The 15,716-nt window shown below is 41.4% G+C and overlaps 2 protein-coding genes and 1 pseudogene across 8 annotated transcripts in view; all 3 read left to right on the top strand.

The window, feature by feature from the left end:
• tnika (TRAF2 and NCK interacting kinase a) overlaps window positions 1–14,879 on the top strand; it is a 59,427-nt gene extending 44,548 nt beyond the window's left edge. For 4 of the 7 annotated variants that reach the window (XM_020616598.1, XM_020616595.1, XM_020616597.1 and 1 more), the window contains 17 exons: window positions 791–897; window positions 1,874–1,989; window positions 3,312–3,409; window positions 4,469–4,537; window positions 5,460–5,566; window positions 5,762–5,864; window positions 5,996–6,145; window positions 6,804–6,903; window positions 7,064–7,234; window positions 7,342–7,485; window positions 7,836–7,970; window positions 8,509–8,609; window positions 8,854–9,003; window positions 9,865–9,882; window positions 10,829–10,988; window positions 11,865–12,004; window positions 12,432–14,879. In XM_020616598.1, the coding sequence (XP_020472254.1) occupies window positions 791–897; window positions 1,874–1,989; window positions 3,312–3,409; window positions 4,469–4,537; window positions 5,460–5,566; window positions 5,762–5,864; window positions 5,996–6,145; window positions 6,804–6,903; window positions 7,064–7,234; window positions 7,342–7,485; window positions 7,836–7,970; window positions 8,509–8,609; window positions 8,854–9,003; window positions 9,865–9,882; window positions 10,829–10,988; window positions 11,865–12,004; window positions 12,432–12,515 (1,953 nt within the window). In that variant the 3' untranslated portion in view covers window positions 12,516–14,879. The remainder of the gene's footprint in view (window positions 1–790; window positions 898–1,873; window positions 1,990–3,311; window positions 3,410–4,468; window positions 4,538–5,459; window positions 5,567–5,761; window positions 5,865–5,995; window positions 6,146–6,803; window positions 6,904–7,063; window positions 7,235–7,341; window positions 7,486–7,835; window positions 7,971–8,508; window positions 8,610–8,853; window positions 9,004–9,864; window positions 9,883–10,828; window positions 10,989–11,864; window positions 12,005–12,431) is intronic. The other 3 variants (XM_020616599.1, XM_020616600.1, XM_020616594.1) reach the window with 1 other exon arrangement.
• Window positions 962–1,480, top strand: LOC109969599 (myelin P2 protein pseudogene; annotated as a pseudogene).
• A 441-nt stretch (window positions 14,880–15,320) lies between the features above and the next one.
• slc2a2 (solute carrier family 2 member 2) overlaps window positions 15,321–15,716 on the top strand; it is a 6,069-nt gene continuing 5,673 nt past the window's right edge. Inside the window, exon 1 of the mRNA XM_020616642.1 lies at window positions 15,321–15,335. Coding sequence (XP_020472298.1) covers window positions 15,321–15,335 — 15 coding nt within the window. The remainder of the gene's footprint in view (window positions 15,336–15,716) is intronic.

Below are 15,716 nucleotides of genomic sequence, written 5' to 3'. Positions count from 1 at the left end.
TGGCTTTTCCCACGGGGCCTGGCCGGGCTTAGCCCGAACAAGCGATGTGGGGACGTCCTCCCGTGGGCCCCCCGCCTGCAGGAGGATTTGTAAGGGGCTGGTGCACAGTGGATCGGGCAGCAGTCAAAGGCAAGGGCCTCGACGACCCAATCTCTGGACACGGAGACTAGCCCTGGGGACATGGAATGTCACCTCGCTGGTGTGGAAGGAGCCAGTGCTTGTGCGGGAGGTTGAGAGGTACCGGCTAGAGATAGTTGGGCTCACCTCCACACACAGCTTGGTCTCTGGAACCTTATTCTGTGTTTCAGATGCCTCCTGGGCGCCTTCCTAGGAAGGTGTTCCGGGCATGTCCCACCGGGAGGAGGCCCCGGGGAAGACCCAGGACACGCTGGAGGGACTATGTCTCTCGGCTGGCCTGGGAACGCCGCGGCATTCCCCCGGAGGAGCTGGAGGAAGTGTCTGGAGAGAGGGAAGTCTGAGCATCTTTGCTTAGACTGCTGCCCCCGCGGCCCGGTTCCGGATAAGTGGAGGAAAATGGATGGCTGGATGGATGGATAGCACTGTTTACCAGGACATGTGTAACACAACAAGCCCGTAAACATTACTCAGTAGCAGGATATTCACATTTGTAATGAACTATGTCACTCTTTGTTTTGCCATCTCACAGATATATTACTGATATATAATAACTGAACAACTTTATGGAAGCTTTGAGTGGTATGCTAGTGGATTAAAGGCTGAGCCGTACCAGCAGTGGTGACTTTTTTTTTCTGTGTATTTCTGTGTCCAGGTTCCCCAGAGGATCACTTCCATCTCCCCAGCCTTGGTCAGGAAGAATTCCCCTAACGGAGGTGTGGGTCTGGGCCCTCAGGCTGGTTCTCCGCTCATACAGACTAGGTAACACTCAAAATAGCACTTCTTCTTACAATTTAATTTTTTGGGCGTGTTCACCTTTGTTAGGTGAAAATGTATATCTTTGCACTTCACCATCAGGTTAGGGGGCTTTACCTGTATTGTGTCTGTGTAGCATACGTCTCTTCAACGTCACCATCATGGTTGAGCAGTTTGTTGGAACCTGGACTTTGCCAGTGAGAACTTTGATGAATACATGAAGGCACTTGGTGTAGGTTTGGCCACCCGGCAGATGGGTAACATTGTGAAGCCCAAGTTGGTGATCAGTGTGGATGATGGGGTTATCTCACTGAGATCTGAGAGCATGTTCAAGACAACAGAAATCAAGTTCAAGCTGAATGATGAATTTGATGAGACCACTGCTGATGGCCGACAAACCAAGACAATTGTCACTGGCAATGGCAAACTGGTGCAGAAACAGATGTGGGATGGAAAGACTCGGGATGCTGGAATGAGAGATTCAAGAGGGAAAACTAATAGCTAAATGCATCATGGATGACAATGTTGCAATGAGGACGTATGAGAAGGTGTAATCATCTGGTGAATATCAAGCGGAGCCTGCAGCTGTTCGGACAACAAATGCACTAACCTGTTGCAAACATGCTAATAAAGTCTGAACTCTGGGGAAAAAACAGATGGGATAGCTCAGTGGGTAACACCACTGACTTTGGTACAGAAGGGTGGGGTTTTGAACCCTGGTCAGGGCATGGTCAATATCCTGCCTGGGTCCTTAAGCAAGGCCCTTAATGCTACCTGCCTACCTCATGTCTTCTATAAGCTCTGTCCAGAAGAGTGCAGCCCTCAGAGGACCCGAGCAGTCGGACCCAATCCACTGTCACACTGTGCCTGTTATGGCGCTCCGCACTGCACTAAAATGTCAATTGTGCAGTGTATTATGTAAATATGTCCTGTTATTACAAAGAGCTGACAAAAGAGTTAAAGCACATTCATTATGTTTCAGTAACCCAGACCTACGATGCTCAGAGCTCTCTCTGGATGCCATACTACAGAGAACGTCCTCCAATTCATCATCTTCCTCCTCCCCTTCATCTCAGGGAGGCTCAGCTGAGAGGAGAGGTACAAACACACACTCACAAACTGTGATCCCCAAAAATCGCTCATGCACACATGGACACACCTTCACTGGCAAATACATCTTTACGCTTTCATGCAAACAATTAAAAACTGTTGTGCGTACATGGCTTTTGTGCACACAGAGAAACACACACACACTGACATACGCGAACGTGGCTTTGGCGTGTTTCAGAGGCTATCAGCGGGACATTGTCAGTCACGGTTCTGCTCTGATCAACCTGTCTGATGTGCCCCGTTGCTCTCACCTACCTCCAGAGAGATATAGGAGAGGAAATGAGAGGGGGAGATAGAGAGTGGTGCAGAGGGATGTGTCAAACAGCAGGCCAGAGGGACATCTGAGTTATGCATGGAGCCCTCTCAGACAAGCACATGGCACAGAAAGAGGCTGAAGTATGGTAGGATGGGGTTTCGTCTTTGATGGACATTACTACCATTTTTCAGTCGGGTTGAAAGTAAATATGGCAGATATGTATACGATGAGACAGCATCAAGGTATGGTGAGAAAAATAATAAATCGCTTAAGAATTAATCAGTCGATTGCAATGTCATTGTCTGAGAATGCACAAATTCTTTAGTATGACACATTTTAGCTCTTTTCAGACATGCACTGGAACCCTGAAATTATCTAGACATTTCCTGGAGGAGCATTAGCTGAGAATGCAAATGTTCTAGTCAGTTGACCCGGACATTAAGCGGACTTTACCCTGCCAGCACCCCATTACAAAGTCCCCATGAAATCCCAGTGAACCCATGTGTGAAAACAGCAGTGTAGTAGTCCAGATTATTCACAGCAAGCTAGTGGGTGTGATCTTCTATCATGTGAGTGGCATGAAACAGGAAAAAAAAACAACATCAGATGGTGAAGAAGAGTGGTTATTTACAAAAAAGGAACCAACAAAAATATCTAATTGGAGACGCAACAAGATTCAGGAACTTCTGTCGTTAAGAGCCGGCACCAGAATCGCCAAGCAATTTTAAGGTACAGCTGAGAGAGTTGGTTGTTTATGAACAAAGTGGCTACATGACCGCGTCTTGTCCTGCCTCCTGTGTGCTCTAACCTGGCACGCCCCCTTCCATAAACCAAAGTATTTCCAGTAGGTGAGAATGTGTCTGACATGGTCTACCTCCTGTTGTGTGCTACATGTGTGAAAGAGCAGTTCTGGATAAAGTCTGGACCCGATTCTACAGACATAGTTCGGAGTTCATATGTGGAAACAACTTTTGATTGAAACTCTTCAGACAGTTTTGGAACCTTGTCTCCACTATATAGGTCAAAGGTGTATATAACTGCCTTGTTCTGATAGGTCAAACAAAGCAGGAGAGATCACCTCCTGGAGACGGTCAGGACACGAAGTCCAAACAGGAGGAAGGCCGTGAATCGGCCAGACCCAGCAGACCTGCAGTGAGTCACACAACACAGACATACACACATTCACTCTCTGTCACAGCTGTCTCTTCTCTGGGAATCTTCCACATTCCTCTTCTCTTTTTTTTCTGCTTTTCATCTGGTTCTGTCTTTCTTTCTTTCTCTGTCTCTCGTCATTCTTCAGAGCTATAAGAAAGCCATAGATGAGGTTAGTGACGCTTGAGTTCCCTTTCTTTTATCCCGGTTTTCCTTTTGCTTCGATCTTCAGAGCCCCCGTTTTCCCCCGGCATGGTGGAGTTAGTTAGTTTCACAAGTATGATGTTTGTTTCTCTTAACTGTCAAATATCAGGGTGTAATGGAGATGGCAGTGCATGTGTACTTCTACACGTATACCTGAGAGAGTGTATGTGTGCTTGTGCACTTTGTGTGTGCATGCATGGGTTGTGTGTGTGTGTGTGTGTGTGTTTGTGTGTGTGTGTGTGTGTGTGTGTAACCTGAACTGCCAAGCACCTGGACAGTCTCTGATCACCTTTCCTGTTTCTCTGTTGTCATGGTTACTGGTCAGGAGGAGCTGGTAAGCCCACTGTGTATGGCGGGGGGCCCCCCCCCCCTGTCTGCATGATTTGGTCTGATCCATTGAATGGGGAAGGGGAGGAAGGGAGGACGCACAGGCCAATGGGCATGGGGGTGACTGGTAGAGGGGACGCAGAGTGATGCTGCAGTCTAGTCTGATTATCTGTCTCTTTTCGTCTGATGGCCTGTTTTCATAAAATTTCTATTTGCCTGTGAGAGAATCAATGTGCACATCTGAGATCGCCACTCATTTGACATAAATTTTAGACTTGCTAAACTGAAGAAAAGTGGTTTCAGATAAGCACTCTTCTGGGAAACCTACTGTATGTTTACAGGCTCGGATGTTTGTCTGACAACAAATCAGTTGTCCTCTTGTCACGCTGCTGATGGTTTGTCCTGTTCTTGGCCCCTCTCTGCTTCTCTTGTCTTTGTATGTGATTCACTCCTCGGGTTCTGAGACTGATGATACAGAACTAAATGACCTTACTTATTTCTCCTCTCCCCTTCTATCTCTGTTCATAGGACCTAAGTGCACTGGCTAAGGAACTTAGAGAACTGAGAGTAGAGGAGGGCAGCAGACCGCCAGTCAAGGTATTATGGCAATTCTAATAATGATAATTGTTGCTACTGTATATTTAAGGGTAAATGCAAGACTACAGTCACCCACCTGGCCTTCAGGTAAAACAAATGAGAATAACAACACAATAAAGCTAAAAACCTGGTCCTTGTAAGAGCAGGACTGGGTAAGATGACAAATGTTTGTGTCAAAAATACAAACAAAACACAACTGAGCATTAAGCAGTCATTTTAAAGCCACTCTGTATTTAGTTAGAAAACACTTCCCTGGCTAATAGCAGCAGTGTTCAAGAATGTATTTTTGCCCACCAAATTCCTTATTCTGAGAGAAATATTATTGGTATCCTCTGATAAAACTGAAATACAGTAGCTGGTTGTGTAATCCTTCACAACTTTGTGAGACCGAGCTTTAAAGGTGCCCAGTGGCATTTTCATGTAAAAAAAGAAAGTAGCTGTGTGTGTTGAATGCATTTCCTTTCTCATGAAACATTTGTAAACCAGATTTTTAAAAACTATATTTACATCAGTGTTTTCTAGCTTGTAGTTTGTTCTGTCTTGCCTTTGTAGGTGAACTATGACATACTTTGTACGTTATTGTCACCAACTGTAGATTATCGGAATAGCATAAAATCAGCACCAGGAATATGTATGACATTTTCTTTATCTGTGTGTGTGTGTGTGTGTGTGTGTGTGTGTGTGTGTGTGTGTGTGTGTGTGTGTGTGATGCAAACAAAATGGGTACCCACTGGTGAAAACTGCGCCACAATGCTACTAGTGGTCAAAAAGTACATTTAGTTTGAATAACTCCACTGTTTTAACAGTGAGATTTTGAAAATGTGCAAGTCCAAATGGGTTTGGGAGGTAATTTAAACACGGCCATAATAAGTATCTTGTCTTATTACAGTGCTTTTTTTTTTTTTTAATGTGTGTTCTAAAGGTGACAGACTACTCATCGTCTAGTGAAGAATCAGAGAGCAGCGATGACGATGGGGAGACAGTGGGGCATGATGGGACTGTTGCTGTTAGTGACATCCCCCGCATCATGTAAGTTGATTGTTTTTGTGCTTCCCATTCACGGCACGGCTTTTCAAGCTGGATCTGTCAGGGTTCATTTGTGTTGAGATATGCATGCATTTGGAGTATGCGCTGTGCTAGTAGCTTGTCAGTATACATTTGACGGAATTGCTTTTACAAATGATCGGGTCTGTGCATGTGTGTGTGCGTGTGTGTGTGTTGCAGGCCAGCAGTGCAGAGTAGTGGAGAGTCATATGGAGGGCTTACAGAGGACTCTCTGGGAGATGCCTATAATAGCTCCAAGGACGGAACCCTGGTCATGAGAGAGGTGATGAACACGTGTGCACACACACAGAAAAACACATATTTAGTGAGAAAAGAAAGAAAAATTATTTTATTTACATATTCTATCTTCACTGAATTCCTCAACTCTTTACATTCTCCTTTTCTGTCTCCCAGGCAGAGGAGAGGAGGAGAGGCAGTCACACTGAGAGTAATGGGTTCGGGAATCACAGTAACCATGGTAACCTCCCTGACTTGGTACAGCAGAGCAACTCTCCCTCAGCCACACCCACCACCACCCTGCAGGAACTGGGTGACATGGCTGAGGTCAGACACACACATAACAGCCAAGCACAAAAACACACACATTAACTCACATGCCTGGTTAAAGTGCTGTGAAAAAACATGAGCTCAGTTAATACAGCGCATGGTAAAAATATATTTAAACATTATCTATAAAATAGGCTTTTGAATGAAGCACCTGATGTGGATTATTATCAGTTCTTACAGTGCCTATAAAATGTTTACGCCCCTTGGGTGTTTTTGTGTTTTATTGTTTTTCCATCACCAAAGAAGAATGGGGAAAATGTTCATGTAATGAGTGTTCACCATACAGACTGAAAGCTGTCAGAGGTGCATCTACCAAATAGTGACTGGGGGGATGATTATTTAGGCAAACAAGAAATTTGTATTTTAATTTAGAGGATGTTGTAGAGATCTAAAAGCCACATTTCATTCAGTGTTATAAGAAGAGGCTGAAAACTTGCACACTATTTATAGACAGTAATAAATAAGTATATTTGATTGCTTTGATTTGGTAATGTTGCTTATAGTATCTGCTGACTTATACCTCACATGACTGATTTTTATGTCACATATAACGGATAAGAAAAAGCTAAATCAGAAAGGGTGATGATAATTCAAGTTGCTCTGGGTGGTGTGCAGGCTGCTGTTGAACATTTACTCACTGTTTTCTGTCTTACAGTTTGGTGTAGGCGGGTCCAAAGCGTCCTTTACCCCATTTGTTGATCCACGTGTCTATCAAACCTCCCCAAGTGAAAACGACAATGAGAACTCAGCAGCAGGTAAAGAAAACACATTACTTTTCTGGTCACACATTTTACATAACAGTAATGAGTAGTGAGAGACAACTTTGATATTAAATTTTGCTTCTATCAAGTCTGCACAGCAGTCAAAAATTCAAATCACAGATTTCTTTCTCCATCTTCTTCTTCTGTGCCCCAGCCATGTTTGCTAATGAGCTGCTGAGGCAGGAGCAGGCCAGACTAAACGAAGCCAGAAAGATCTCTGTGGTCAATGTCAATCCTACCAACATCAGACCCCACAGTGACACACCAGAGATCCGCAAATACAAGAAACGCTTCAATTCTGAGATTCTGTGTGCTGCACTCTGGGGTAAGGGGGAACATTATTTATCCTTCCTGTAAAATAAGAACATTTTTATCTCCCGAATGCTTCCATTTGTATTTCTGCATCTAAAACTTGTGTATGTGTGTGCATAGGCGTGAATTTGCTGGTGGGGACAGAGAATGGTCTCATGCTGCTTGACCGAAGTGGACAAGGAAAAGTCTATAACCTGATCACCAGACGGCGCTTCTTACAGATGGATGTGCTGGAGGGGCTCAATGTGCTTGTCACCATATCTGGTATAATAGCTCTAACACACTTACACTTTATGCACATACACAAGAACATTCTCATATAAACACGCTCTATTTTTCTCACATGTTAAATATGAGTTAACAGTCCAGCATACACATCAAAATAGATCTTGGTCTTTACCTTGCAAAACAGATTGTAGCACGTGCATATTCCCAGTCAAGAAAAGTCTGGACAATACAGTATGTGTTTGATAAATAATTACATAATATTAGTAAAGAACCATGGAATGTGCCACTGTAAATATATTTTTGTTATAATAAGGAATTGTATTGCTTCATTCCAGTACAGTAATGTTGCCCTTATCTTCTTTCTCTGTCTGTCCCTCCCCTCTCAGGGAAAAAGAATAAGTTGCGTGTCTACTACTTGTCCTGGTTGAGGAATAGAATATTACACAACGACCCAGAAGTAGAAAAGAAGCAGGGTTGGATTACAGTTGGAGACATGGAGGGTTGTGTGCATTATAAAGTTGGTAAGAATCTCTGTGTGTGAGTATTTGGATCATGTGTAGGGCTGAGACCAATAAGTAGCCCTTATTCTTACTGGGCCCACTTGTCACTCCAAAGTGAGCTGAAAATGTCTTTTAAATAGAAGAAAAATTGGGTTAGATATGGAGGTTTGTGGCTGACGTCCTGAACCTCTAACCAAATGGGGAAATTGCAGCTAGAAAAGAGAATGGGCAGTAGTCCAAAACCGAGGTGCAGCTATATACAGATAGAAGCAAAACATGTATATGTATAATATTAGAATAGGTTGTAAAATTTCAAAACAAAGCAAAGTTATCTTTGTTCCAAGGATTTTACTTTTGCTATTAGTATATAGTAATTGGTGCAAACTGTTTTATGCTTTTAAGGAAGTTGCTGCAAAATATGGACTTTTATTTATCTTTATTTATTTTTAGTAAACTAGGATTGTATTCTGGTTTTGCTGGCTTCTTCCTTTTTTTACTGTAGTAAGTTTATGAAAAAATGTGGTCCTAATTTTGAGAAACAGTGTCTTTCTGTTTCCAGTGAAATATGAGAGGATTAAGTTCTTGGTGATTGCTCTGAAGAACTCGGTGGAAATCTATGCCTGGGCTCCCAAACCCTACCACAAGTTCATGGCCTTTAAGGTATGTAGGCACAAACGTCACAGATATGAACACTAGCAAGCACACCCTGTGTAATTTTCAGCGTATGCTAGCGTGCATCAAGACTGACAGTTTTATTATTACCTTCTGACTTTGTCTTTCTCACTCTTTGCCCCACACTGTTTCCTTTGCTCCATCATCATCCTCTATCACTAAATGTCTTTGTTTTCCCATCTTTCTGCTTCACTTGTATTCTCCTCCTTTACTTACTCTGTCTGTCTTTCAGTCATTCACCGAACTGCAGCATCGTCCCCAGCTGGTTGATCTTACTGTGGAGGAAGGCCAGAGATTAAAGGTCATCTATGGCTCCAGCATGGGCTTCCATGTCATTGATGTGGACTCAGGCAACCCTTATGACATTTACATCCCCTCACATGTAAGTGCAGGGTTGTCTTTGTATGTCTGTCTGTGTGGCTTTTGTAAATCTTTAATAAACGTGTTTTTTGAAAATGGTACTCTCAGCTGTGATGAATTTAAATCAAAACATGCACATGACAAGAATATGAGTCCATTTTTATTCCTTCATTCATCCACCTACTGATTTCCTCCCATGTCAATGGCAACAGTGACTCACCATACCTTGTCTCACGCAGACTGGCTTCTTTGAATACTTTTCTTGACAGGTTCCCTCTTTGGTTTGCTGTTGTGCAAATGAAAGATTGATGAGAGCTTTACCTCATTAAATATTTTTAGTTTTGTGTACTGGGCTGGGACTATCAGTGTTAAGTAGACAGAATGTAACTGAAATGACTGAATTGCTCTTAATATAGAAGACAAAGAAGTAGCAGCTGCCTCCAGATTTTCTGTTGCATTATTACCAAGAAGTCAGTGCATTCTTTTGGCTTATGTCTCTTTTCATTTAAAGTATACACTCAGTTACGGCCACTCAGTCACTCATGGCAGCTATAGGTATGAGGTTGAATACATATCAGTTTTGATACATGCATACATTTTAGTTTGTTCCATGGTAGCTTCACTGCTCACGTGCTCTTACTAAGATTGAATTCAAATGCAGTTCAGCCAAACTTTATTGGCAATATTTCAGTAAATATAAACTGCTGAATACAAATGTGAGGACACACTATTTTACCCCGTGTTCAGTTTGATGACCTAGATCAGCTGAGCCCAGGCCTTACAGTGGGCACGCCACAAGACTTATTGTTAAAGAACATACTTAACCACTTTTCATCAATGCTTCCTCTCCCTCTCTCTCCTTTTCTGTCACCTTCTCTTCCAGTGTGCCAAACAGATGAAGGTGATGTTCTGGCATCCCCCCTCCCCACAGATCTGTAATAAAACCCCATAGTAGACGCACGTGTCTATGTGCAGTACAGTTCATTAGTATAGACATTATTAGATGACTTGGCTAGAAACCGGTTTGAGTGAATAAATTCATCTTAGCAGACATCACACGGTTCATGCAGGAGTCATAGCTCCAAATTGCAGAATTACAGCGTATAAGCAATCTCACATATTTATAAGAATTAGTTTTACTAATTACTATCTCATTTAGTGCAGTGCTCTCAGGTGTTTATCACACACCTGTCAATGTTCCAAAAACTAGCCAACAACACAAGAGTATAATAAACTCAAAGTGGTTTTGCTTAGTTACAGTGCTGCTTTTTTCCTCTTTGATCAATGTGCACAGTAATGTCCTTCCTTAATATGGCCAGAATTAGCAGAAGTGCATGTCAATTTGCGTGAGTTCTTTTATAAATGTAGTTTCATTTGGGCTAAGATGAGTTTTTTCACTACCCTGTCACTCATTTGCTGTAGTGATATGATCCTTTTTGTGCTCCCAAGGTGTAGTTTTGAGTCGCACCTTATGATAACATGTTAGTGCTAATATTGGGGTTTGTTGGGCTACGCTTTGGATAACATGCACAGATTCAAGCAGGGTCTATGTGTACTACTCTTGTCACCTCTTCTGATGTGATTTCTGTTAATCAAGGGCAGAGAAACGTGCTGTAGTGTGTCTGTTGCTCATAATGCTGTTTGATGCACCTGATATTTGGCAGTCGACTAACCTGCTTTTTAAAAGATTTCAAAATGCAGGCTGGTCCAAAAGAACCAGCTAAATTCTGTTGCATTAAATGCCTGTGATGAAGCTGCTGTAAAATTTTAATCTAATGTGGATTATGATTAATTTGACAGACTTAATTAAAGCCTCTGAAGCGTTTGCGTGTGTGTATCTGCATTAGATCCAGAGCCAGGTGACACCTCACGCCATAGTGGTGCTCCCGAAGACTGATGGAATGGAAATGCTGCTGTGTTATGAGGACGAGGGCGTCTACGTCAACACCTACGGTCGAATCACCAAGGATGTGGTGCTGCAGTGGGGAGAGATGCCTACCTCTGTTGGTATGTCACCCCCACACTCTTATATTTACGCCTGTTAGGTTGATATTATTGGAGTCACCCAGTTTAAAGATAGAAATTTAAAAACTGCCAAGCTTGAAGTTAAGAGGTTTAAATAACTACAGTGATATGCCAGTTCCTGTTTCACAGCCTGTGTATATGTGTTTCTTTGCAGATGAAAAGTGTGAGAAATTAGTTTTTAGGGGTTCATTTAAAGTTTAATTACATTCAGAAATCAGTTTAAAACATCAGTGTCCATAGGAAGGCCTCAGAGCTGCTTAGCAAGTAAAACAAAGAGCGGGGGACTGGGTGTAAATGTTTGGGAACTAGAGCGAAATGGCTAAACAAAATGTGTAAAAATGTGAGGGAGTAAGAAACAGGGAGCGAGAGAGGAGATAAGAGCAAGAGAGTGCAACAAAGAAAGGAGTATGTGCATAGAAGATATCACTTAATGTAATTTCATGTGTTCTACTGCCCTCATTTGGCAGCCATGGGTATTACACTTTATACTGCTGTTTAGATTAGTAGCATCTGCTGTTTTTTCTTAAAGATGTGATTAAAATATCATCACTGTAAAAAGAGACATGTGATGTCAGCTAGCTGTGCTGTCATCAACATTTCCACAGTCCTGGTTTACAGTCTGCTCTGACTTCTAGTGGTGGAAAAAACTAGTGCTATTCAATATTAATATAAAACATGGCATCATTACATGATGTAATATTGCTACAGCCTCCAAAAGAAGCAGTTCATTGCTGATTAACCTATTGAAACAGCATTAAGATGTGTCTTTTGTTTATTTATGTACTCAGTAAAATGATGTATGAATATATATTTATTTATTTTTCCATTGTCACCTACACCTCTCTTGTGTTTTTCCAGCCTATATCCATTCTAATCAGATCATGGGTTGGGGTGAAAAAGCGATAGAGATCCGCTCTGTGGAAACAGGTCATCTGGATGGAGTCTTTATGCACAAGAGAGCCCAGAGACTTAAGTTCCTCTGTGAGCGGAACGACAAGGTAAAACTGCGTGTGCTGTGTGTGTTCTCAGTAATCAGTCAGAAATACTGAGACAGACTTAACCTCCTCTTCATTTGTACCCTGTCTGTAGTATTTGCTCATACAGTACACAAGTTTTAAAAACACCGACTCTTAGCATGAAGTTGGGTCGACATTGCACAGATCTTGCCCCAGACAATAGATCAAAACTGTTAAATTGTAGATTTATATCAGGTGAAATTTTAACCATAATGTAAGAAAGGAAAGGTAGTAAAAAAAAAAAAAAACTGCATGAAGTGTATCTGGGGAGATTCTTATATAAAACATAGACGTACCTTTTAACACCTATACTGCACTTATAAATTTAAATGCATGAAAATAATAGCCTTAATATTAAGAAAAGGGACCTGTTGATGTTTACATCTGTTATATTATTCTGTCTCTCTAGGTATTCTTTGCATCAGTGCGTTCAGGAGGCAGCAGCCAAGTTTTCTTCATGACTCTCAACAGAAACTCTATGATGAACTGGTGATGGCTCTTCCCGCAGTTCGCTCTGCCTCACTCTCTTATTGGTCAGCCCGGCGACACATCTCACAAATGAACCTGATTGATAGAGAGGCCAAAAATGAACTCTTACAACACTGGAGAGACTAACGTGGTGCGGGAAAAGTTATCTTAAAAAGAAAAAAACCACCTGTTCTAAATGAAGAGACCTGTTGCCCTAGATTATGTTGGGTTTTGCAGAAGCCATCATTACTGAACAGCCTGGCAAACTGGTGCCAGTGGCTTTCCAAATATTCTGTGTCTGTCTGTAACTCTTTGTCTGTCTCTTCTTTCTGAAGAGACTGGTGCATTCAAGTGTTCAGCAACTGTAGAAATACACTTTACACCTGTTCCCTTTTGTTGCTCCTCTTCTTCATTTTGTCCTTCCTTCTTAAGCCTCTGCTCCTTCCCTCCTCCTTGCTGGATTTAGTCATCACTTTTTTATTCCTTTGACACCCATGTCCTCCATTTCCCTCACTCTCTGTCTGCCATGTCTGGGCTCATTTCCTGAGAACTGCACCTCGGAGGGCGGAGGAAGAATAGATGAATGAGATTTAATTTGAATTTAAATATATCCCTGTGAGTATGACAGTGCAGGGAGGACAGCTGAGGGATGACAAATCTATTCTGCGTGTCAGCAGTGAAAGCAAACAGCCTGATTGATTTTCTTTCTCCTTTGTCACTCCCCTTCTCCTCCTCCATTTCCTCCTCTCGCCATCTTTTCGGGTTCTAAGTAAACTGAACTGTGATTTAGTGTTTGATCACAGTTCACTGATAGAGATGCGGTGACTCTGCTGTCATAGGCGGATCTCAACAGTATGCAAAGATGATGTCTGTGTCCCTTTAAAAAGAAATTGCTGTTCCCTTCTGTCTTCTTCTCTACTTTCTTCCTCTTTCCGTCTGCCTGTCATCCCACCCTCTACGCCACCATCATCACAACACTCATCTCCTTGTTGTCACTCTTTAAACTCTGAAGGTGCTGCATCAGATATACTGTAATATTAAACAATGAGAGCATCATTCTGCTCATTCTGGTTGTTTTCTCTTCTTTTCTTTTGTCTGCGTAGCAGTTTGAAGTCAGCCAGTCTTTGAATCTTGATGAAATGTACAGCACATTTGTGTCTCTGAAATTAAGAGTGTATGTTAATATGTGTGTGTGTGTGTGTGTGTGAGTTAAGTGAATGAGTGTTTAACTTAATGTTGAAATGAATCCTGTTCAATTCAGAGTGGGATGCTGAAATCGATGTTGCTGTGCGTGAACCTTTACCTTAATGCGATCAAAGCAACACTGAGTGTGTTTACATGCAGATTTAGTTTCTAAGTTGGTGAATCTCTACACCCCACATTTAAAATAGGCAATATTAGTGGTTAATGTTTTGTTTTATTTCTTCTGGAGTGTGTTTCTGTTTCCTTTAACACAGTAATGTTTTGGCTGTTCATGGATTCAGCCATGTTGCTGGAGGAGACATGGCATAACCCGAACACAACCTCAACAGGATATGAGCTACTAACCCGAATACTGTGTGCATGTGATAGCACTCACTGTTGAAAGCTGTGTGGTCCTTTTGAATCATGCTCCTCTGAATCGTGCTTTTGATTTTGGCTCCTAACTGTTTGTACAGGGCCTAGTATGATGTAAGCAAAACTAAAATGGAGGCCAAAAGATTCTCGCACACATTATTATTTTTTTTTGCCTGTAAGTTTACTTTACACTGGGGGGGTTTTAGTGTTTTTGTTTTGTTTTTTTAATCTAATTTCAAAACATTACTGATGTTACTTTTCTTATCTAGGGGAGATTGACATCAACAATTTGATTTATTCTTGGAAAGGATTTTATAACACTAATGAGAGCGGAGTAGTTTGTGCATACGTCCATGTTGGAGAGCAATGTAATGAAGATTAGTCTTTTTATGATGGCTCTACTATAGCTTTGGCAGTTTGGTGGCTTATGCTTAACAAAATTAAGGTGGCACAAAAAAAAGATTAATTCTCCAATGATGTAATGATCATTTGAATTTATTTTTTTCTCTTCAATTATTAAAAGCTTTCTGTTATATTTTCATCATTTCTGTTTGGGGGAGTGGGCTAACATTTAGCAATAAAGCCAAGCTCAAGAAACCGCCGTCTTCCCTGCGTGTGCATATGTGAATGTGTTTGCTGTACATGATTAATGAGCAGGCGCGAATGGGGCATTATTACTGTGTTTGTCTGTTGTGAAATTCACTCTTCCCATTGAAAAATAATTGGTCATTCCACTGAGGACTCTACTTTTAAAGATAAAACCACTGTTTTTTTTTTCTTCTAGTTATTTCTTTTATTTTGAAAGAGCATTACTAATGTTTTGGGATTTATTTGTTTTGTAAAAGAGATGCTGTAAGAGAGAAATAAATTAAACTAGAGCATTACGCTTCTGGAGTTGTGTGTTGTTTTGTGGATGTGTTTGTGAGTTTTTTTTGCAAGTGTGCACCCGGGTATCTGTGTCGACCCTCAGACTTTGACCGCTTCTCCAGTGTATCATTAACAGAAGTGAGTGTGTGTGTGTGTGTGGCAGAGAGAGACAGAGAATAGTGTACAACTATAAATAAATTACAGATTTGAGTCCTTGTGGTAGGAGTGTGTTTGTGAATGCAAGATATACAAGACTTCTTTTATCTTCAGATAACATTGTAGATGTGTATGTGTGTGTATCTGTGTGCACGCATGTGTTTGTTGATTAATGAGTGAACACGGCGTGATCAAGCACGCAGGCTTTACTGATCATTACCAGTCTCCTGGCTCACACTCTGGACCCATCATGGACTCGGGAAAGGTAAGACTGTTCTTGACCAATCCATTCTTTACCTGCATTTCTCAAAATGGTTTTATATGTTAATAAGTAAGTAATAAGTAATATTTGGGTTTCTTGTGTCACTACATTGTTGCACAAACCTGCTGAGATATTAAGCTTTATGCTCTGAGACAGTTATATTTACCAGGCAGACCTGAGTAAAATACAGGTATGTGCCAAAAAATTAGATCGAGGGAAAGTCCATTTATTTCAATAATTTGTTTCAAAAAGTGAAACTTGTATGTTATATTAGTTCACTGCACACAAAGTGAAATATTTCAAGCCTTTATTTGTTTCAATTTTGATGATTATGGATTAAAGACAAAAAAAACCCAAATCCAGTATTTCACAAAATTAGAATAT

Source organism: Monopterus albus, unplaced genomic scaffold (genome assembly GCF_001952655.1).
Source record: "Monopterus albus unplaced genomic scaffold, M_albus_1.0 scaffold176.1, whole genome shotgun sequence".
Taxonomy (NCBI): Eukaryota; Metazoa; Chordata; class Actinopteri; order Synbranchiformes; family Synbranchidae; genus Monopterus; species Monopterus albus.
Note: the sequence above shows the minus strand (reverse complement) of the source record. Positions and strands in the feature narration are given on the sequence as shown.